Source organism: Epinephelus fuscoguttatus, linkage group LG20, assembly GCF_011397635.1.
Source record: "Epinephelus fuscoguttatus linkage group LG20, E.fuscoguttatus.final_Chr_v1".
Taxonomy (NCBI): domain Eukaryota; kingdom Metazoa; phylum Chordata; class Actinopteri; order Perciformes; family Serranidae; genus Epinephelus; species Epinephelus fuscoguttatus.
Genome location: NC_064771.1, coordinates 16,072,178 through 16,094,516, shown reverse-complemented (window position 1 = coordinate 16,094,516; position 22,339 = coordinate 16,072,178). Strand labels below are relative to the sequence as shown.

General features: G+C 40.9%; 2 protein-coding genes across 3 annotated transcripts; both read left to right on the top strand.

The window, feature by feature from the left end:
* Positions 1-572: 572 nt before the first annotated feature.
* On the top strand, positions 573-13,770 carry top2a (DNA topoisomerase II alpha). Of its 2 annotated transcripts, none has more exons than XM_049563704.1 (35): positions 573-777; positions 1,761-1,907; positions 2,150-2,240; positions 2,343-2,406; positions 2,590-2,735; positions 3,283-3,380; positions 3,475-3,687; positions 4,388-4,561; positions 4,906-5,007; positions 5,103-5,240; positions 5,331-5,469; positions 5,572-5,729; positions 5,933-6,058; positions 6,229-6,339; positions 6,654-6,759; positions 6,905-7,014; positions 7,194-7,286; positions 7,374-7,488; positions 7,595-7,716; positions 7,862-8,010; positions 8,149-8,380; positions 8,472-8,606; positions 8,729-8,929; positions 9,040-9,235; positions 9,537-9,628; positions 9,736-9,885; positions 9,973-10,056; positions 10,190-10,399; positions 10,518-10,638; positions 11,308-11,496; positions 11,876-12,050; positions 12,133-12,188; positions 12,285-12,404; positions 12,665-12,894; positions 13,251-13,770. In XM_049563704.1, the coding sequence occupies exons 1-35, from the start codon at positions 760-762 to the stop codon at positions 13,398-13,400; spliced, it is 4,761 nt and encodes a 1,586-aa protein (XP_049419661.1). In that variant the 5' UTR covers positions 573-759; the 3' UTR covers positions 13,401-13,770. The 2 variants fall into 2 exon arrangements, with proteins under 2 accessions (XP_049419661.1, XP_049419662.1); XM_049563705.1 differs by having other exon boundaries at positions 574-777; positions 11,329-11,496.
* Positions 13,771-16,919: 3,149 nt separating this feature from the next.
* On the top strand, positions 16,920-20,252 carry LOC125880888 (gap junction delta-3 protein-like). Its single transcript, XM_049563706.1, has one exon. The coding sequence runs from the start codon at positions 16,924-16,926 to the stop codon at positions 17,779-17,781; it is 858 nt and encodes a 285-aa protein (XP_049419663.1). The 5' UTR covers positions 16,920-16,923; the 3' UTR covers positions 17,782-20,252.
* Positions 20,253-22,339: the final 2,087 nt, after the last annotated feature.

The window sequence follows — 22,339 nt, the reverse complement described above, 5'->3', positions numbered from 1 at the left end:
ATCACTGGTAATATAGACACTACTCAGAGACTACTCTATATATGAAATATTAGCTGTGCATGTGTATGGGCATGTACTGATGATTTTTTGTGAGGTAATTCCCATTGATAGACCAACAGTATTGTTTCAGCTCACTTTTGGTGCTGGCATATTTATTGTAGTTTAATCATAACATGTATGGTATGTGGTATCTATGAACCATGACAAATCACTGTATCAGTCATTAATTATCATTCAGGTGTTAAAACAAATGTTGTGTATTTTTTCACATTGACCAGTTATTGCCAAATCACAATAAAATTTAATGTTTTTGTGAGGAACACTGACAAATTGTTTTTTTCCGCTTTTTTAAGCATTACTGTGTCTAATACTGTGGTCAATCATAAATAAACTTCTGCAGATTTATATTCAAGGACCTTTTCCGTTTCTTTCTATTTTGGGAAGCTGATTGGCCGTGAGACAAAACGTGGGCGGGCTCATAGCTAGGTAGACGTCGGTGATTGGTTGTTTACTTTAAAACGCAGAGTAAGCGCTCCTCATTGGAGGGAAACGTCATTAGTCCTTTTCTTTGGTTGGCCAATGTAGCACGCGGGAGAGGTTTCCTCCAAGTTTCAAATTTTCGAAGCGGGGCTTTGAATCACTCAGCGTTTAGTGCAGTCGGGCAGAAGTTAGTTTTGGGAGTTAGGTGGGAGTTGGTTAGTAATAAACGTAGTCAGAAACTGTTACTAGCACTAGGGGTTAGCAGCCAATACAAGAAGAATGGCTGAACCACTGAAGGTAACTTTATTAAACGTTGATATTTGCTGCTAACATGCTAACTTACTGTGGACTAGCCAGCAGCTAACGTTACTGTTAATGACGGCTGCAATGGAACTGCTTAGCAACGGTTACAGTTACAGCTAATGCTAGCTGAAATCGTTTGGTACAATGTTAACATAACGTTAATTGTCGTTAACGCACACGTTAGGAAATGAGATGTTTGATGTGCTAACGCAATAACTCTCCTCCCAGACACCTGGCAAGACGCCAAATGTGATGTAGGCCATTACATTTTTAAGGAACCATGTCGGGTCCATAACAATACCAATAAGCTAACGTTATTTAGCTTTTAGCTAATGTAATGTTGCAGTAAACGCTAACGTCTTAAAGCACAAGCTGTAAGCTGTTGCTTTTCTTTAGCAGTTTAACTAACGCTAATGTTGCAGTTAGCTTAACGGTAATTGTTTGTGAGCACTCCTGCGAGGTCGATTCGAAATGTGACGTTACCATGTGCAGTTACGTTTATCCAACGTTAAACTGTGTGTAAGTAACGTTAGACAAAAGTATAACTTGGCTGGTGGTATTGTGACTTTACGTTAGGGGAGGAACTTAACGTGAAAGGTACAATGTGTGGACTACATGTGCCACTTGTGTCTGCAACCAGTAAACCCCGGTTCAAACATCTGCCCTTCTGAAGTGTCATTGAACATCACAGTTAAATCAGATTCCAGCAACATTCAGGGGTGTGTGTTGTAGACTGTGCACCGATGAGTGACATTTTTAGTAGTGTGTATTTATGGTCACCAAATTGTCCCAGGTTTTGTTCTGTCTCCATGCAAACTAGATATTAAAACAATGACAACAATGTGGAGCTGATTGTCATTGCAGATGTTGTTGGCCATTGCATGTCATTACTTGTAACACAAATAAAACTCCTGCTGCAGTCTGACTGCAGTGCAAGAAAATCCACATCAAAGATAACTCTGTGTCATTCTCACCAGTCCCTCTTTGAAAACAAGCCGGTGGAGAAGACGAAGAAAGATCCGAAGCGGCTGTCAGTGGAGAGGATCTATCAGAAGAAGACACAGTTGGAGCACATTTTGCTCCGACCAGACTCCTACATAGGCTCTGTAGAGCCTGTCACCCAAGTAAGAGGTCACACAGAAATGTCTGTGTCTTTGAAATTGATGGCTTCTCTAATAAACCCTTTATTGATCCAAGTCCTTGGGTAAATCTCACAGGAGATGATGTAAGATTGCACTATTTTAGATATTTCCTGAAGAATTTTGCTCCCACTGCTGAGTTGCAGGGTGTTGACAGAGCATTGATGGCTCACATTATACAAATTTATGCTGGATCTTTGTAGTCACCAGTTGACTTCTTTCCGTAGCAAATGTGGGTGTATGATGAGGATGAAGGACTGAACTGCCGTGATGTGACATTTGTGCCTGGGCTTTACAAGATTTTTGATGAGATCCTTGGTGAGTATGTAACTCTTATAATTCTAAATGTTGTATAATGTAAATAAACAAAATAGCATATCTGCTATAATGAAGCAATTTGTTTTTTTATTCTCTCTACAGTAAATGCAGCTGACAATAAGCAGAGGGATAAGAACATGAACTGTATCAAGATCAACATTGATGTGTGAGTAATATATAATACTGCACCACCAAGAAACATCTCAAAATAGCTTAAAACCCTACCACAGTGTCCCTTTGCTTGTAAGTTGTCAAATATCCCCAGCTCATATCCAGCTCAACTGATTTCCTTGGTATCACAGAAGCACATGATGAAATGTGGGTGTCTGTTGTTTTTTTTTCCTTTCAGTGAAAACAACACCATCAGCGTGTGGAATAATGGGAAGGGTATTCCTGTGGTGGAGCACAAGGTGGAGAAGGTCTATGTGCCTGCTCTCATCTTTGGACAGCTCCTTACCTCCAGTAACTACAATGATGACCAGAAGAAAGTCACTGGTGAGACTGATGATAGGACTCCAAAGACTCATTTGTTTTGGTTATAGTGCAGAAAAGTAAATTGAACAACCTGGCTTTTATTGGTTTCTGGTTACAATAAGATTTTTTTCACCAATGAAATTATAGAGATTTAGGCATGGGATGACAGTGCTTGACACAACTTCACCATAGAGTCCAACAGCATGAACAACATGTGCAGTTAAATGATCAGAAATGTTTTAAACAAAACCTCTTTAACTGTAGTGTCGTTAGTAAATATTACAGTAAACAACCCCAAAATACCTGTTTAAAGGATTAACAAAAACATAATGAATAATTTCATTCGTAAGAGTAGAGATTACACACACCCCTCTCCTGAAAAAAATATTTCATCATAATGGAGAAATGGCAAACTATGAATGTAAAACCAAGGTTGTCATCAGCTATGTAACCTAAAGCCACAGTTTGGGTTTTGTTTAAACAAGCTACAGCCATGTTTCATGTTAAATCAGTAGGTCGTTACTTTTCTCATATCCTAACCCACATCATACTGATACTTGTTCCTTAGGTGGACGCAATGGATATGGTGCTAAGCTTTGCAACATCTTTAGCACAAAGTTCACTGTAGAGACTGCCTGTAAAGAATCAAAGAAGACCTTCAAGCAGGTAGGAGGAAGGCTGAAGCACATTTGCTTCTTTGTAGTCACTGTAACTTGTAAGAGAGAAATGTGACTTTACAGTGTGTCCATGTTCTTCACAGACTTGGTATGACAACATGGGCAGGGCAGGTGATAGTAACATCAAATCCTTTGACGGAGAGGAATACACCTGCATCACCTTCAAGCCGGACCTCGTCAAGTTTAAAATGACCATCCTGGACAAAGACACGGTGGCTCTGATGACCAGGAGGGCATATGACATTGCTGGATCCACCAAAGGTGTCCGTGTGTACTTCAACGGCAAGAAGCTGCCAGTAAGTTACCATGCTGTTTTTCTTTGCCATCTACCAACAGTCTCTGACTTGAGTATGAATTGGTTTAACAGGGTTGCAACTCTGGATTATTTTCATTAACGACTAATCTGCCAGTTATTTTCATGATTAATTCTTTAGTCCATTAGAATTAAAAAAAAACTGAAAAATGCTCATAAAAATTTCCCAGAACCCAAAGCGACATCCTCAGTTACAATTCAGAACCCATGAACTCTTTATTTACTATCATAAATGACAAAGAAAAGCGTCACAATTCTCACATTTAAGAAGCTAGAACCAGCAAATGTTTGACATTTTTCCTCAAAAAATGACCGAAACAATTCAGTGATTATCAAAATAATTGGTGATTCATTTTTGTTTTGATCGACTTATTGATTAATCAACAAGCGATTAAAGCTCTGGGGTTTTATTTATCCTTTTGATTATGATTAATTACATGTCCTTTCAGATTTGATTAATTAGGTAGATTCAACATTAACTCTTAACATTATCAAAAAAATGTAAAGACAAAGAGAGAGGTTTTTTTGTTTTTAGCTTTCAGGCGGCTACATATCATGCCATTTCTCAAAGCATTTTTACATCTTAAACTGCAATACTTACTTTTAATGATTTTCCAGATCATTGCATAAACCTGTAGGGGTTTAATTTTCTGATCAAGACTAAGACCACTCTTGTACTCCAGATTACAGGTTTCCGTAGCTATGTGGACATGTATGTAAAGGACAAGGTGGACGAGCTTGGCAGTGCCCTCACTGTGGTCCACGAGATTGTCAACGAGCGCTGGGAGGTCTGCCTCACCATGAGTGAGAAAGGTTTCCAGCAAGTCAGCTTTGTCAACAGCATCGCCACGACCAAGGTAATGTCACAGTGTATCAGGTCTTTCGAAGTGCATTTATCTTACATGTAATGGAGTGATTGAGTGTGAGGGTTGTGACCTCAATGTCAAACCAATAATTTAATATTTTTAAGTAGACTGTTGGAATACTGAGCACCAATTTTAATTTAATTTGTCAGCCCTGTTTGAATTAACATCGTAGAGCAGCTATGAAGCATTTTAAGGCTGACTGAACTAGTCGACCAGGGTCCTTTGGCAGCTAAGTACAAGTTTGGCTGCTCTCCCAGCCACTTTGTGTCACTATGATTAAGACGTATGTCATTTATTCTGTAAATGGGATCTTGTGTTTGTCCTCTCAACCTCAGGGAGGGAGGCACATTGACTACGTGGCCGACCAGGTGGTTGGCAAGCTCATTGAAGTGGTAAAGAAGAAGAATAAAGCTGGGGTGGCTGTCAAGCCTTTCCAGGTACAGTCATTTTGAACTCTGACCATAGAAGGGTTTTATATGAAGCTGAAATTGTGTAACATATAGTGAGTATACTCTGTTTTCTCTCCATCCAGGTGAAGAACCACCTGTGGGTGTTTGTCAATTGCCTGGTTGAGAACCCCACCTTTGACTCTCAGACCAAAGAGAACATGACTCTGCAGCAGAAGAGCTTTGGATCAACTTGTCCTCTCAGTGACAAGTTCATTAAGCAGGTGTGAATGAAGAACCACTGGCATTGCCTTGTTACCCTCAGAAGTGAAATTATTCCAGTATCTCTAATTCCTTCATTCTCTGTTCCATAGGCTACATCCTGTGGGATTGTGGAAAGTATCATGAACTGGGTGAAGTTCAAGGCTCAGACCCAGCTCAACAAGAAATGCTCAAGTGTTAAACACACAAAAATCAAAGGAGTGCCCAAACTGGATGATGCCAACGATGCAGGTATTGTACACCACACCATTTTCTGTCTTTTATAAGACAGTCTAGCCTCACAAGGAAGCACATGAGCTGCCATTGTCCTGCGTTAACCATGCTCTCTGGCAGGTGGGAAGAACTCCATCGGCTGCACACTGATCCTCACTGAGGGAGACTCGGCCAAGACTCTTGCTGTGTCTGGGCTGGGAGTGGTCGGCAGGGACCGCTATGGCGTCTTCCCTCTCAGGGGAAAAATGCTCAATGTTCGGGAGGCCTCACTCAAACAGGTTAGGCCTAGCAGCCAGTCATTATATGGCAGCATGTTTCTTACAAATCATATAGATAGATCTGTGTTTTTACCTTGGATGGACACTGATGCATCAATAGTGTCTTAGAGCAATTGGTTCAATCAGAGAAAACCATGAGCATCATCTGTCTGTAATGCAGTCCAGCAAACAGCTAAGAGTGAAAATTGTGCGGTTTTCATCAGATCATGGAGAATGCTGAAATCAACAACATCATCAAGATCCTCGGCCTTCAGTACAAGAAGAACTACAGTGACCCAGAATCCCTCAAGACCCTGCGTTATGGCAAGATCATGATCATGACAGATCAGGTGCGCCAGCAGTTGCATTTGATCTTTATTCTCATCTTAGACATCTGCTTTTCTTTTTTAGTGTTTCCAATTTGTGTTAATCATTTCAAACTTCGAGAGGTATTAATATTGATCTTTACTGATTGACATTAATATGACTCGACTCTACTGTCTTCCTGTGATTGTGACAGGATCAAGACGGCTCCCACATTAAGGGCCTTCTGATCAACTTCATCCACCATAACTGGCCATCACTGCTGCGACACAACTTCCTGGAAGAGTTCATCACCCCCATCATCAAGGTATGAAGTCTCACTCTGCAGCTACAGGATTTTATTGATTATGAAAGTAGCTAAGTAATTTTAGGATAGAGCATACAGTGTGAGACTAAGGTGATTTTTAGTCCTGATAGATTCAGACTTTCTTAGTAGTCTCCTTAAATTTGTAACAACAATGCCACCTGCTGTCGAAAGCACAGAACACTGTCTTGAATCCTTTTTGATAGGGATCATAGTCTATCCTTATTTTACCATTTAGTCGTCAAACATGTTAACCATTTAAGTGACATGATGAGAAGACAAGTGATTGCAGTTGTCTATTATTTCCCTCTCTTTAGGCATCTCACAAGAAAACTCAGCTGTCTTTCTACAGTATCCCTGAATTCAACGAGTGGAAGGAAAACCAGCCCAACTTCAAATCTTGGAAAATAAAATACTACAAAGGTTTGTTACAAAACCCCTGTGTGGTAGTAAAAGAGTACGAGTAAGCAACCCTTCATACCTGGCCAATGTCATGGTGATGGTCTTGTGTGTCATTAAAATGTTCTATCTAATCGCTTCTCTTTCTTTGTGGCCTTCGTCCATCCAGGTTTGGGAACCAGCACATCGCAAGAAGCAAAGGAGTACTTCTCTGATATGCAGAAACACCGTATCCCATTCAAGTACTCTGGACCTGAAGATGATGAAGCTATCACCCTTGTAAGATGTTAACCATTTGTTTTGCTCATTTATTGGCCAATGGAATGTATAGTACACCCTAGAAAGGATCATGTCAACTTTAATTTAGCCTTTGAATTGACATTGAATTTCATTTGTAAATTCATTACAGGGTGCCTTTTAGGTTTAATCCAACCTCCTGACTTTTTTGTTTTGCCTAGGCCTTTAGCAAGAAGAAAGTGGAAGAGCGTAAAGAGTGGCTGACCAACTTCATGAACAACAGGCGCCAGCGCAAGGCTCACAACCTGCCTGAGGTAATGTCAGCAACAGTCGGTGACCTTTATGTGCTCTATTAGTGTTGTGTGTGTAGTTTCATCGCATCTCTTGCTGTCTCTTCACAGGAGTACCTGTACGGTCAGACCACCAAATCCCTTTCGTACAATGACTTTGTCAACAAGGAGCTGGTCCTTTTCTCCAACTCTGACAATGAGAGGTCAATCCCCTGCCTGGTGGATGGTGCGTGAAATTATTTTGATCATCAAGAACACGTTTGTAAATCTTTACGAAACACTGATAGGTGTGAGACTGGTTTAAAGTGTATCTGCATGTGTGTGTACATCAGGTATGAAACCAGGCCAGAGGAAGGTGCTGTACTGTTGCTTCAAGAGGAATGACAAGCGGGAGGTGAAGGTGGCCCAGTTGGCCGGCTCGGTGGCTGAGATGTCAGCCTACCACCATGGAGAGGTAAGATTAATTTTTTGGGACTTAATGCAAAACATCCTCATCAAATTAATACTAGGCCGACTCATCCTGGTGAGCAATGCTAGCTATATGAAGTGTTTTTAATTATACTGTTGATGTAATCTCTTTATCTCTCTTAATTTTTCAGGTCTCTCTGATGATGACCATTGTTGGTTTGGCCCAGAACTTTGTGGGAAGCAACAACTTGAACCTGTTGCAGCCTCTGGGTCAGTTTGGAACCAGGTTGCATGGTGGCAAGGACTCTGCCAGCCCTCGATACATCTTCACCATGCTCAGGTCAGCAGCCCTACAAACTACAAATAATGTGAAGCCACAGACCTCCCTCGCACATTTGAGAATGTGGGGGGAATTAATTTCATGGTTAACTGAGTCAGTGATTAACTCAAAAACTCTCCCAACTTTCTTTCCTTCCAGCCCCCTGGCACGCCTTGTTTTCCCATCTGTGGACGACAACCTGCTCAAGTACAACTATGATGACAACCAGCGCGTAGAGCCGGAGTGGTACATGCCCATCATCCCCATTGTGCTGGTGAACGGCTCCGAAGGTATTGGCACAGGCTGGGCCAGCAAGCTCCCCAACTACGACATCCGAGAGATCGTCAGCAACATCCACCGCATGCTCAACGGTGATGAGCCTCTGCCAATGGTGAGGACAAGAAATGGCTGTTGCTCTTTCTGAGATTTTATTTCCTCTGGGTTACAAATCAGATGATGAGGATGTTATGCTTTTCTTATAGCTTCCAAACTACAAAGGCTTCAAAGGCACAATTGAGCAGGTGATGGACAACCAATACATCAACAGTGGAGAAGTGGCCATCATTGATTCAACCACCATTGAGATCTCTGAATTGCCAGTCAAAACCTGGACGCAGGTTAGTCACTAAAGCTTTATCCTTCCTATTAGGGAAATGTTCAGGATGCTCCATCATTCATTTTAAGTACGTTCATTTTAATTGCCTCTATATGTGATTTCCCACCATTCCCTGTGGTCTAGGCCTACAAGGAGAATGTGCTGGAGCCAATGTTGAATGGCACAGAGAAGGCCCCTCCTCTGATCACAGACTACAAGGAATACCACACCGACACCACTGTGCGCTTTGTGATTAAGATGACAGCAGAGAAGCTGAGTGAAGCAGAGGCTGCTGGTCTCCACAAAGTCTTCAAACTACAGACCGCGCTCACCTGCAACTCTATGGTAACTGCTGCCACACTTAGGCACATATCTAATGTTTCAGAGACTGACAGCAGCTCAAGTATTCTTGTACCTAACTGTAAAATCTCCACCTGCTTCCTTTTGTTTTTTAGGTTCTGTTTGACCATGTGGGCAGCCTGAAGAAGTATGAGTCTGTGCAGGATATTCTCAAAGACTTCTTTGAGTTGAGAATGAAGTACTACATGCTGAGAAAGGACTGGTTGGTCGGCATGCTGGGGGCAGAGAGTGCTAAACTCACCAATCAGGCCCGCTTCATCCTGGAGAAAATCCAGGGCACCTTGGTCATTGGTCAGTAGCTTGTTTTAATTTTTGTTTAAAACATACACTGCTACAGCTTGATTTGAAAGACACACAAACAAGAAATATAAGTAGTTCTTATTTTTACATTACTGTCCACTATAAATTAGTGATATACTAGCCTTAAATTAGATGTTGCCTTAAATTAGATGTTGAATAATAACTCATTTGGAACAGCCTCTGAAGTTGAAATATTTATGGCAGTCATAATTTAGATGACCATTTAAGCCATAATTGTGCAGACCTAGATTTTCCTTGATCAAAAGTATTAACACTGTTCATCTGCTTGTAGAGAACAAGCCAAAGAAGGAACTGATTCGCATGCTGCAGCAGATGGGCTACGACTCTGACCCAGTCAAGGCTTGGAAAGAGGCTCAAGAGAAGGTGGGATGCTTTGAATCACGTGGCTTTCAATTACATTCACGAGGAGTGCTAGATAACCTGCCTTCATCTGCGCATTCAAAATTATATATTTGTGTTAATGCTCTTAGAACCAGGAAGAAGAGGTGGTAGAGGAAGAGGAAGAGGACGAAACGGAGAAGGACACCAGCGGGCCAGACTACAACTACCTGCTGAGCATGCCCATGTGGTACTTGACCAAAGAGAAGAAAGATGAGCTGTGCAAGCAGAGGGATACTAAGGTGTGATGTTTAGCTATCCTGCAATTTTATTGGTTGGTTTATCTTGTGTAAAAGTTGCTCATTCGTGACCCAATTGCTGTTTTATAGATGACAGAGCTGAACACGCTGAAGAAGAAGTCTCCAGCCGACCTGTGGAAGGAAGACCTCGCTGCTTTCTGCGAGGAACTGGAGGTATTGGCTCTCCATCTGTCTACACTTTATCTGTACATCCACCTCATATTGCCAGTCACATGAGCATGCACGCACTGATTCAAGCCCTGTCACACTTTCCCCTCCTGAGTAATCTTTCAATCTTGTTCCTCAGAACATTGAGGCCAAAGAGAAGGAGAATGCCAGCATGCCCATTGTTAAAAAGGGGGCTGGAAGAGGCAAAGCAGTGAAGGTGAAGGAAGAGACTCTGCCCACACCACAGGGTCGCCGCGTCGTCCCACGTGTCACCAGCACCATGAAAGCTGAAGCTAACAGGAAGGCTGATCTCAAGAAAGGAGAAGGCAAGAGGGGCAGGAAAGTCAAGGTAGGTGCTTTCAGATTTAAATTAAATCACAAGAACACATTAAAAAACATGAAGACCTAATGTAAAAGCAAAGGCTAGAGAGTAGTAGTCAGCTTGACCTAATTTCTGTGATTTTTAGACTGAAGACGTCGTGATGAAGATGGAGTTTGGAGAAGATGCTGAGAACACAGAGCCAAGTGAGGAGATGGGCTTGGCTGCACGACTTGGCAAGAAAACTAAAACCCAGACAAAGGAAAAAGGTGAGAATGGCTGAAAATGTTTCAAGTTGTCAGAGGTTTCTCTTAAGAGAAGCTCAAACAACAGACCAACATATCAGACTGTACAATTTATCCTCTCTGATGTACAGTTTTCTTCATATATCCTATAAAAATTGAATTGCAGTCAAACAAATGAACAAAAAGTAAATTAAAATTATTATTAAATCATTGGAACTTATGTTCAACAATAAATCCTGGGTCCTGTTAGAAGATGCAACCAGTGAGTCATGGCTCTTTAGTGACATCTAGTGGCAGCTCTGAGAAACTACATCATTTGCTCTTGTACAACCCTCAGAGCATTTTGAAAGTAAAAAGCTGAGGTTTTGTTTATGCCTTCCTGATATGTAAATTATATTGTACTTCAGAGATAAGATACAAGGCTGTGTATCATAACAGTGTTCAGTGTTCATTATATCTACCTGCATCATGATTACAGACTGACTCAAGTGACTGCTCGACCTATCCAAGCAATATAAAGTTTACATGCCTTATGAAACAGGCACAATGACAGACTGCTGCTGGATGTTTGTAGAGTAGTAACAGTATGCAATGACCATTTAAAGTAATGGGTGAAGGTTAATTATTATTGCACCGTTTTAAATACTTGATCTTAACCGACTGTATAAAAGCTGCATTGCATTTGTATTGAAGATGACACGCACTTCTCTGCAGCAGCAGCATCGAAAACCAGCAAGCAGAGCACTCTTCAGTTTCAACCCGTTGCCAAGAAGACCAAGAAGAATCCGTGGTCAGATGAGGAGTCTGGCAGTCTGTCCAACAGTGAAATTGAGGCAGAGGAAGTGGCTGCCCCCAGAGAGCGAGTCGAACGCAAAACTAAAGGTGAGTGCTAGATGACCCTGACGCATATCTCTGCTTATAGGTAGACTGCTTATGTTTCCCATCTATTGTCCTCCTTTGAAAAGACTCTGTTCATACATACTGAACACATGGCACATCACTATTCTAACTTCCTTTACTCAGACAGTGAGACAAGATGCAATCACTCTGTAAATGTTTGTGATTCAAACTCAGTACGCTGACAGAATGCATTTCCTGAGGCTAATTAGCTCGCCAATCTCAATTTACCCCAAACTGATCTTCGCAACAGTTGTTTTGATTATCCCTCTATTATGGGAGGACTTTAGTAAAACAAAACTAACAAATCCTCATCACATGGCAGCATTGTTCAATTAAACCCCTCTGTTACCTGTTTCTAAAGCTGCGGTGAAGTACAACATGTCCGACAGTGAAAATGAATTCGATGACTGGGGAAAGGAGGGTGCTCCAAAGCGGAAAGCTGCCATCAGCGATGATGATGACAGCTTTGTCCCCGAGCCCATGGCTGACAGCGAAGTTGACTCTCCAGCCCCTCCCCCCAAAGCTCCAGAACCCATGTGAGTATTAAACAACCTGATGCATGGAGCTTCTTACACATCTTTGCAGTCAAGTTATAAATCAAGTTTTTTTTCTACACAGGAAGAAAACAGTAAAGAGCAAATCTACAGTGAAACAAGCTAAAACCACTTCAAGCTGTAAGTATTTTCACAACGCCCTTCATGTGATAAACCTGACAAGGGTTGGGCTATAGGTCTGAGGTTTAATTATTCGCTCTTTGTGGTACTTTGCAGCTCAATCAGATGATCAGGTGCCTGCACCCAAGGCTCCAGTTCAACGTAAAACCAAGGAGGCAGCACCCAAGAAGGCTGCTGCTGCTAAGAAACCAGCTGCACCCAAGAAGAAGGCTACAGGTATTTAAAAAAGTTTGCATAGCGTAATTAGGGACAACTCATAGTGGTGTAAATGTCACATGAACTGAAGAGCAGATGCAAGGATGAAGTATGAAAGTTTTAATATTGCTGTTTTCATTGATTTCCTCATTGTCGCACTGTAACACTACATGTACACATTTGTCACACATATTTCAGGTAAGCACATGTTTGATGTGCAAATAAATTCAATGCATCTTTCCCCCATCTGCGTAGTTATTTCTCCTGTTATCTCCTAATAGACACAAAGCAGCCGTCCATCCTGGATGCTCTGTCCAAGTCCAAACCTGCGTCCAACACAGCTGCCAAGAAGGTCCCTTCATTTGACTCCAGTGACTCAGAGGGTGAAGTCAAAGCTCCAGTTACAAAGGCCAAGCCTATTGTGAAACGGAAACAGATCGCCAGCGACGACTCCGACAGCAGCTCAGACAACCTCATGTCACGCATCAAGGGCAAAACAACTGCCAACAAGGTCAGTTTCTACACTGAACTCTGATTTCAGAAAGGTCTTTAGGGATTAATGGACCATGAGGCCTCATTTATATTGATTTTACATGCTGAATTGCCAATATTAGTGAAAATTATGATTAAAAATTGTACTAAATTGGTCTCTTCTAGTGTGTAAATTAATTTCACATAAATATTTAAGTAAGAAGTTATGGGTGTCTTTTCAATAACTTCCATGTAATGTGTCCCAGTGGCTTAAATTTGATTTCAAAATGTATCACTACACAGGACACACTACTTTATATGACATTTTATAAAGCTCTATTTTGAGCGCTGTATTTAAAGTCACTATAAACACATTTCCTCACATTTTCTCTGCAGAAAATCAAGAAGTGGGACGATGATGAAAGCTTCCAGGTTTTGGACCAGGAAGAAGCAGCTCCTGTATCCAAGGCACCGCGAGACAAGCCCTCACGTGCCCGCAAACCTGTAACCTATAACCTGGACTCAGATTCAGATGAAGACTTTTAAGGTTCACTCTCTGAGTCAGTTTTAGATTTTGTATCAATATAGAAAAGTTATACAGTTTATGAAAAGCGATTAATACGGTATTGTTTTATTACTTGAAGAATGGTTGCATTTACACTCGTGGTTTAAGCGGACCTGCTGTCCTAAAAAAAGATTTATTCTAGCAAAGGTTCTTGTCCTTGAGCAGAAGTCAAAGAAAAAGCTTGGCCTAGATTATACATGTGCACAAGTCTAGTTTTAATCCTGGAATTACTTACTTCTAGGCTTCTTGAAATGTCTGTTTGACTCCATTTATTTGTGTTTTGTCTTGTCTTGTAAATATTTCAATGGCTTTTCATTTTATATTTAGAAAAATAAAGTTGTTTTGTATTAATTGTGCTTGAAATTGTTACTTGCTTTGGGGCTAGCATCTGGGGAAATCTGTTATCTGTCTTTACAAGTCTTTACTCAAATGTGTGTGTGAGGGAGGGAGGAGCATCAGCTACACATGTGGTAGATATACTGTAGTGTGATGGGAAACGTCATTAGGATATGTGGATGGGTGAGTAGCATTTTATTTCATTTACAGTAGAATTTTCATATATATATAATTGCTGATGCATGCATAAAACAAATATTGAACTTCAAACTTCTAAGTGCAAAAAAAACAGCTGTATTTTAATGCCGCTAACTGAATTAAGTACACTGCATGTAAAACTAATCAGAGGGTGCGTTAAGCAAGTTTCGTGTCCACCTTGGCCGGGGAAACTGGTGGTACAGCTTAAAACAGATCCTTCCTGCCATTTAGGAAGCTCTTTGAAATGCTCATCAAGACTTTGCCTTTCTTGGGTAAACATCACTTTTCTCTCTGGGACCCTTGATGTGTACAGATTAGCAGGAATTTCCTAAACTGTTGCCGCCCTCTCGGTTATTAGCCCCGGCAAACCTCAATCACATGCCATTGGGAGAGAGAGTGGAAGGAATATAAGATGCATATGAGCATAATGATTTGTTTGGATACTATTTAATTGTTTTCAAATCCCCTATTAGTTTTTTCCAAGGACATATGAGTGGTGGAAGACAAACTAGAAACTGGATTTTTCAGGATTATCAAAGAGGGTAGGTTTCACATTTCTGCATTAGGTACATGAAATGCCTCAGGCTGAATCTGTTGTCTTAGTGCCACTGGCTTGTTCCTGAACGCTGTACCTGAGGAGTGTATCATAACGGTAAGTGGCTCTTCCAGTCAGTGACTTCCACATGTAGCGGCTTGCAGCTGATCGACACTGTATTATAACTGTCGGCCTTAAAGTTGAGTTCAAATGAGTAACAAACATTACTGGATAGTACAGGGTGTCCCATTGTGGAGCTCAACTGTTTTCTCTTAAAATCTCCAAGAGCATGTTTTAAATTAATCTAGGGCTGCATAATATGAGGGAAATATGCTTCATATGTTTCAACATTGAGGTCCTGATCCAGAAAGGTTTGACTGTCAAACAATTTCCTGAATTCTGGTGATTTTTTTATACACCAATTTGTGCCTTTTCTGCATCAATTTATCGTGTAAATGTCTTTGATTATGTCAAAATAAAAGTCATCTGCTACTTTCATGCACGCATTACAAATATTTAGGGGGATGTGTCCCTATTATTTACTCATGATTGTCAAAGTGTTCTCAGTTCTTCCTTCCTATACCTTCAGTATACAGTGGCATGCAAATGTTCGGGCACCCTGGTCAAAATTTCATTTGTTGTGAGTTAAGTAAGTAGAAGATGAACTAATTCCCAAAATACATGAAGTAAATATGACACATTTCTTCAACATTTTAAGCAAGATGACTTCTTTTTATTTCAATATTTTACAGTTTCAAAATAACAAAAAAACGGAAAAGGGCCTGAAGCAAGAGTTTGGGCATCCTGCATGGTCAGTACTTAGTAGCACCCTCTTTGGGAAGTATAACGGCTTCTAAATGCTTTTTGCAACCAGCTAAGAGTCCTTCAATTCTTGTTTGGAGGATTTTCACCCATTCTTCTGCTTCTAGCTTTGTGAGATTCTTGGATCGTCTTGCATACACTGCTTTTTGAGGTCTATCCACAGATTTTCAATGATGTTTAGATTGTCGGACTTTGAGGGCCATTGTGAAACCCTCAGTTTATGCCTTTTGAGGTAGTCCATTGGGGATTTCGAGGTGTATTTAGGATCACTGTCCTGTTGTAGAAGCCATCCTCTCTCTTCATCTTCAGCTTTTTTACAGATGGGTGTGACGTTTGCTTCCAGAATTTGCTGGAATTCAACTGAATTCATTCTTTAATCTACCTGTGAAATGTTCCCCGTGCCACTGGCTGCAACACAAGTCCAAAGCATGATTGATCCACCTCAGTGTTTAACAGCTGAACCGGTGTTCTTTTCATGAAACGCTACATCCTTCTTTCTCCAAACCTACCTTTGCTCATTGTGTCCAAAATTTCTGTTTTAACTTCATTTGTCCACAGGACTTGTTTCTAAAAAGCATCAGGCTTGTTTAGATGTTCCTTTGCAAACTTCTGACACTGAATTTTGTAGTGAGGATGCAGGAAAGGTTTTCCTTCTGATGACTCTTCCATGAAGGTCATATTTGTGCAGGTGTCACTGCACAGTTTAACACTGCACCACCACTCCAGAGTCTGCAAATTTATCTGCAGATCTTTTGCCGTCAAATAATGGTTTTGATTTGCCTTTCTAACAATACTACAAGCAGCTCTCTTAGAAAGTTTTCTTGGTTATCCAGACCTCATCTTGACCTCCACAGTTCCTGTGTTAAGTGCCATTTCTTAAGTACATTACAAAGTGAGGAAACAGGCAGCTGTTTAGACTAGCCCATGGCTGCTAAAGGTTTCAGGAGTCAGAATATTCATAAAGCTTTAAAATTTGCTTCACCTGGCCTTTCCCAAGGATGACTGTGAACAAGCCAGAGTCTTAACAAGCTAATCATGGTCTGAGACCCTGTAAAAGTTGTCTGAGAGCTCAAATGTCTTGGGGTGCCCAAACCTTTGCATGGTGCGCCTTTCCTTTTTTCCACTCGTAGTTCCACTTGTACGTAACAAAAATAATACACAAATCTAGCATGTTTGATCTTTAACTTCATGCCCTCTGGAGCTCAGTTCATCTTTTACTTACTTTACAGTTCACAGTGAATGAAATTTTGATCAGGGGTGCCCAAACTTTTGCATGCCACTGTACCACTAAAATACTGTACAACAACAACAACAACAATGAAACCTAAAGACCTGTGCTTAAGTGCCTGTTATTGTAGGTGGTATAATAGTGTTATACTTTTGGTTTCAGGTCACTGGAATGTGAACCCTATCACTACTGTGGGCGCTTAAACCCTGGACCAACCTTTGATCTGCAGGTCAGTCTGTTCAGTCGCGTCATGACTCATGGATTGGATATAATAAGATACATTTTAGTTTCTTTTTTAAAGCTGAGACAGATTTTGCTCTGAGACGGACAGGAAGGAGAATCTTCAGACTTCCAAGAAGCACTACCCAAGACAAGCGCTGTAATCATGGGTGAATGGGGCTTCCTCGGTGGGCTCTTTGATAGCCTCCAGGCCCACTCGCCGATGCTTGGCCGTTTCTGGCTCTTACTCATGCTTGTCTTTAGGATACTGATCCTGGGAACTGTAGCCAGCGACCTGTTTGAGGATGAGCAAGAGGAGTTCGCCTGCAACACCCTCCAGCCGGGCTGCAAACAGGTGTGCTACGACATGGCCTTCCCTATCTCCCAGTACAGGTTCTGGGTGTTCCACATTGTCCTGATCGCCACACCTTCCCTGGTTTTCCTCATGTATGTCATGCATCACCACAACAAGAGGACCAGCAACTCCAAATCCAGCCAGGTTACCGCCCAGGACTACAGAGAAGACCTCCGGTTAAGGAGGCTTTACATTGTCAACGTGGCTTTCCGCATCGTGGCGGAGATTGGCTTTCTAGTGGGCCAGTGGCTGCTGTATGGCTTCAAGGTGGAGGCCCAGTTCGTCTGCAGTCGCTTTCCTTGCCCCCACACAGTGGACTGCTTCACCTCCCGCCCTGCAGAAAAAACAGTCTTCCTCTGCTTCTACTTCATCGTAGGGGTGATATCAGCTATTTCCAGCATCGCAGAGCTTTTCTACAGCTCCGCAAAGTGGTTCTGCTCAAGCCAGAAGCCCTTCATCCCGGAACGTTCCTGCATCTGTCAGAACCTCCACAACAGCAAGAAAGAGGAGGTGGAAGCAGAGGAGAAACCACAAGGAAAGAAGGTGTCAGAGAGCACCTTGAGGCTGAAGGGAGGATCACTGAGGAGCAGCGCAAGCAGGAAGGGCTACAGCATCGGCCACAAACACAGGGGCAGCAAATACGTGAGCAGCAGGACATTTATGGTGTGAGAGGGCCTTGATTGTAACACACTGCAATTTATTATTTTATCTAAATTTCATAATGATAATCCCTATGCCGCTTCACTAAAAAGTATCTCGCTGTTGATGACTTTCATGATGAGAGACATCATAAGGAAACGCTCAGGAGACAGTCCTAAGATCAGGAAGTAAGCAAAGACAAAAAAAGACTGATGGTTGTGATAAGGCGGACACATTGTTGACTTGTGTGGTTTGATGAATCATTACAGACCATAAACAAGTTCAGGAGGGGGAAGACTCTGGATTACACTTGATTCTTTGTTTCACAGAGAACTGATTGTACATTCTTGTGCCACACCTTTAACGGAAAACCAGTGAACATTGTGAACGTTGGATAGGGTGTCTCTATGTCCTTAAAGAACTTAAATTCAATTATATAAATATTACACCTTAAAATTCTTTAAATAGTCTTGAATTTCAATTTTATTTCCACGTTTTACAAATCTATAAATCTACAACTGAACCTAATGCTGTCTTTTTACTTCACACTTATACTTACCCGTTGGCAGAACCTGACTCACTCTAATAACCATATTCCTGCATAACACCTACCTCTGCATGGAACCACATATATACTGCATATCTTTATAGGATTAAGATAAACTGGTCTGATATGATTAGGATGGGCACAGCAAAGATAAAAAAAATCACTAGTCCCAGAACCTGCGAGGTAAGCCATGATCTTCTGTTTCTGGTTGTAAGAGTGCTGCAGCTAAAACAACAGGAGTATGACAACAAGGTGGTTGTAGGATGTTACATTTTATTAATTTCCTGATTTCTAATACACTTCACTTTTTATGGGAAAGGGTTTTGAGTGAGTACTTATTGCATTCAGGAGGAATGGGACATTTTTCTAAGGTGAGACCAGCTTGTTTTTAGGCTACCAGGTGCCATGCAATCATGACTTGGGTTATTGTGTGCCACCCTGTAACATTACATTTTAAATATTTTTGTCACTTAAAAAATATTAACTCAATGTCAGCCAAAATAGTTGAGAATTAGCCATCAGTGTTACACACACACAAGCACACACACACACACACATGGCACCAAGGAAGCAGGTGTCAAAGGAACAGGGAAAGCACGGGAGAAAAGGTGGAAGACCTTTTATAATGAATAGCTAGGTTACATTAATGATTTACTGAACTAATGACTAAACCGATACATGTGTTGGGTGTCCTTGCTAATCAACCAAAAAGTGTCTCAAATTATCTGACATCACCCTACTTACCCGCAATGCTTAGACAAGAAAAAGTTGATTTGTCTAAAAATCAGTTTTTAAATTTTGCGAAAATGTCTCAAAATCCACGTGTACATGAAAATAAGTCTCTCTGTGAGTTGGAAACTTTTTCTTATCTTTACTTTAGTGTGTAATTTTGCTTATAAGAAAAAGTTATTGATTCTTTCAGAGGGTTAGAACAGCTCTAGACATCTCTCATGTTTCTGTGGTTAGTATAAAACTGTGACCAGCAGCAGGCTAGCTTAGCTTAGCTTAGCTAAGCACAAAGACTAACAGGGGGAAACTGGCTGGCTCTGTCCAAAACGCACAAAATCTGCTAACCATGTTATATCTTGCTTGTTTAATTACAAAAACAAAAAAAAGTGTAAAAACAATACATTATGGACCAGTTTTTACGACTATTTTTGGGAGCCATAACTTTCTGGAGCTAGCTGTTTCACCCTGTTTCTGGTCTTTGAGCAAAACTAAGCTAAATCACTGCCAGTGGCAGCTTAATATATACTGTACAGACATGAAAGTTTGATCATCTGGTGTAACAGTTATTGTGACAGAAAACGGAGGCATTAACAGCAGTGAATAGGCTAAAATAAAACTTTAGCTGCACTGATCAGTCCGGTTTTATTGTTTGCTCATGTATCTATAACACAGTCATGAATGAATGGATGCACAGAAGCTTTTGTGAGATCAGTTATGTTTCATCCTCTTTACTTTTGACTTTGACATGATAAACATTAACATATTTAATAATGTTTGTCAACTGACTTTGCTGTTTTTTTTATTGGCACATTTGTAATGAATATTTATGTGTACCATATTTTTTAAAGTGCATTGTAAATGGGCCAGTTGAGTGCAAAGCACGTTGTGCAGTAGGCTGTGACATAACTGTGAGTCTACAGTATGTTTCTGTTTGTTTGAGACACTGTTCTTGAGAGGTGTAAACTGCATGTCAGAAACAAGCTGAGTAGATTTTTTTTTTTCAAATTCATTGATGCTCAGGCTGTGAAACATAAACCAACTTCTTACTTTGTTCGTCATGCAGCTGCATGTGGACAATTCTATGTTATTCTGCCATATTAATTTACATTTTTAAATCACTCTGTTCTTAACTGCATCCTAACCTGCCTGTACCTGTAAAGGACTCTGATCAAACCAGCCTCCTATCATCACAACTCACCTGCAGAACATCAGTATTAAAGGTCTCCTCCACTCAAAAATATGTTTCACTCATTCTTGATTTATTTTGAGGTTTGTCCAGAGTTTGACACATAAAGGCTAATTATCATTCTTCATTTATCTGTGACTACTTTAAATCCCAGTTTAAAGCCCAGTTCAGACCGAAGACTTGCGACAAGGTGAAACCATTTAGAACATTGCAGAGAAAAGTTGCAGCGGTGTCAACTGGATGGTCTGAGCTTGCCTCAAGCTGGCTGATGGTGCCACCTGCAACTCCGCTGGTCAAATCGCCGGCGACTGGTTTTAGAACGTAAAGCACATCACCTGTTTCTACTCGCCAAGCCCTCTGTTTCTCTCCTGTTGGACAGTGGGTCGCTGCTGCTGCTATGTGCCTACCTCCCCTCCCCGTTTCATCACTACTACAAATGCAACCGTAGCCAGTACCTCACTATCACTATCCTCATTCATATTTTAAGAAGCTGCAAATTTTATTCAGTCACAAAAAAAGCCAGAAAAGCTTGAAATCAGAAAGGAAGATGTTTGTTGCATAGAGATGATACACCATCTCATCCAGTTGTATTGGTGTGAACCGGCAGGTTTTTAGAACGTTGCAGAACGGCATATTGCAAGTGGTTGCCTGTTTCAACTCATCTTGAATCTTGGTCTGAACTGGGCTTAAAACGTGTGTGTACGTGCAGAATTTATAACATCACAACTAGCTGTTCAGTTTTGTGCTCAAAATTTAGATCTTTTGACATTAAAAAATTAGCTTATTCATGGATCAAAAAGCCTTTTTTTCTTCTTTTTTTTCCCTTTTTTGGGGGGGAGTGGGAGTATATCAGATGTAAATAATTATTTACTCAAGATAATCCACAGACTTTGTTGTGAGCAGTTTTGTGTAGGAACTATTTTCTTTCTACCAAAACTACACCTGCCAACTGTATAATAACGCACTGCTACTGCTAGCTCACTTAGCACCACTGAGCTAGCTAAGCAGCTGAGGAGGACGCCATTATTGTTCATGTTTTGCACTTTTACGAGCCTCTGGTCCATGAGAAAATGCACGCTTTCCTCTGCACTGTGATGGGGTTAGCGTGCTTATTTCGGTAGAAATTCCTACATGAAACTGCTCACAATAAGGTCTGTGGGTTATCTTGAGTAACCAGGTCATGATTTCTGGAAAGAGACATTGCTGTTGAGTTTTTCAAATGTATTTTTTTCAGCGTTTTGAGCACCACAAGCTGAGTGCCATCTGGTATTTGCACCCAAACAAGCTTGACTGCACTACTACAGAGAAGAGGAAAATATGTATTTTTGATTTGGGGTGAACTGTCTCTTTAAAGCAGAATATTTTAATATATCTTGAAACTTTAATAGATATTTACAACCTTCAACCGTATAGGCTCTATGTCAGATGATACCTGCACAAAATAAACCAAACACAACACTTTTCTCTGCCGCTGTAAATTCATTTTTCGCTGATGTTGATATCAAAAATTTAACATTCCAACTTCTGAGGAAACCGTCATAATGTCTGCATTAACATGAAAATACAGTATAAAATCATCTGGAAATCCACACAACACACCATTAATTACTGGTGACAGAATATGTTCTGTGAGAATATTTGTCAAGAATACTCAGATAACAACAGCATCAAGCAAAATAATCTTCCCTGCCTTCTTCTTCAAGGTGCATTTTGTCAACAGTAGGTGGCAGCAGTGTAGCAGGAACGCCAGCTTGAATTATGAAGCCCTCATCAGCAAGATGACTTCATTTACAGCCACATTATTAGATTGACAGCATCCACACGTCCCATCACCAGTGGCTGATTCGTTCTTGAGACCTCTGCATGACACCTCGGCTGTTAATGCATGTATATTATCATGCCCACCGAATGAACTAGTTCTTTGTTTTTAATGGTTACTGCTGCATTTGCAATGAGAGCGCTCCCACATGAAGAGAATGTGATTGTCGTTTGAAGGCTTAAGCAGTCACAGATCCAAGTGGCTCATCTAAACACAAAGTAATCTAAATACTCTTCAAAGAAGCTTATTTTTGACTCAGACATTCCTCCCAGAAACACACACACACACACACACACACACACACACA

What these genes read in the sequence shown, in the direction of transcription:
- LOC125880888 (XM_049563706.1), top strand. Translation starts at nt 16,924, where the DNA reads ATGGGTGAATGGGGCTTCCTCGGTGGGCTCTTTGATAGCCTCCAGGCC.
- top2a (XM_049563704.1), top strand. An exon ending in CTGTAGAGCCTGTCACCCAA is followed by an intron (nt 1,908 to 2,149) that starts GTAAGAGGTCAC and finishes TTCTTTCCGTAG; the next exon opens with CAAATGTGGGTGTATGATGA. An exon ending in ACCCAAGAAGAAGGCTACAG is followed by an intron (nt 12,405 to 12,664) that starts GTATTTAAAAAA and finishes ATCTCCTAATAG; the next exon opens with ACACAAAGCAGCCGTCCATC.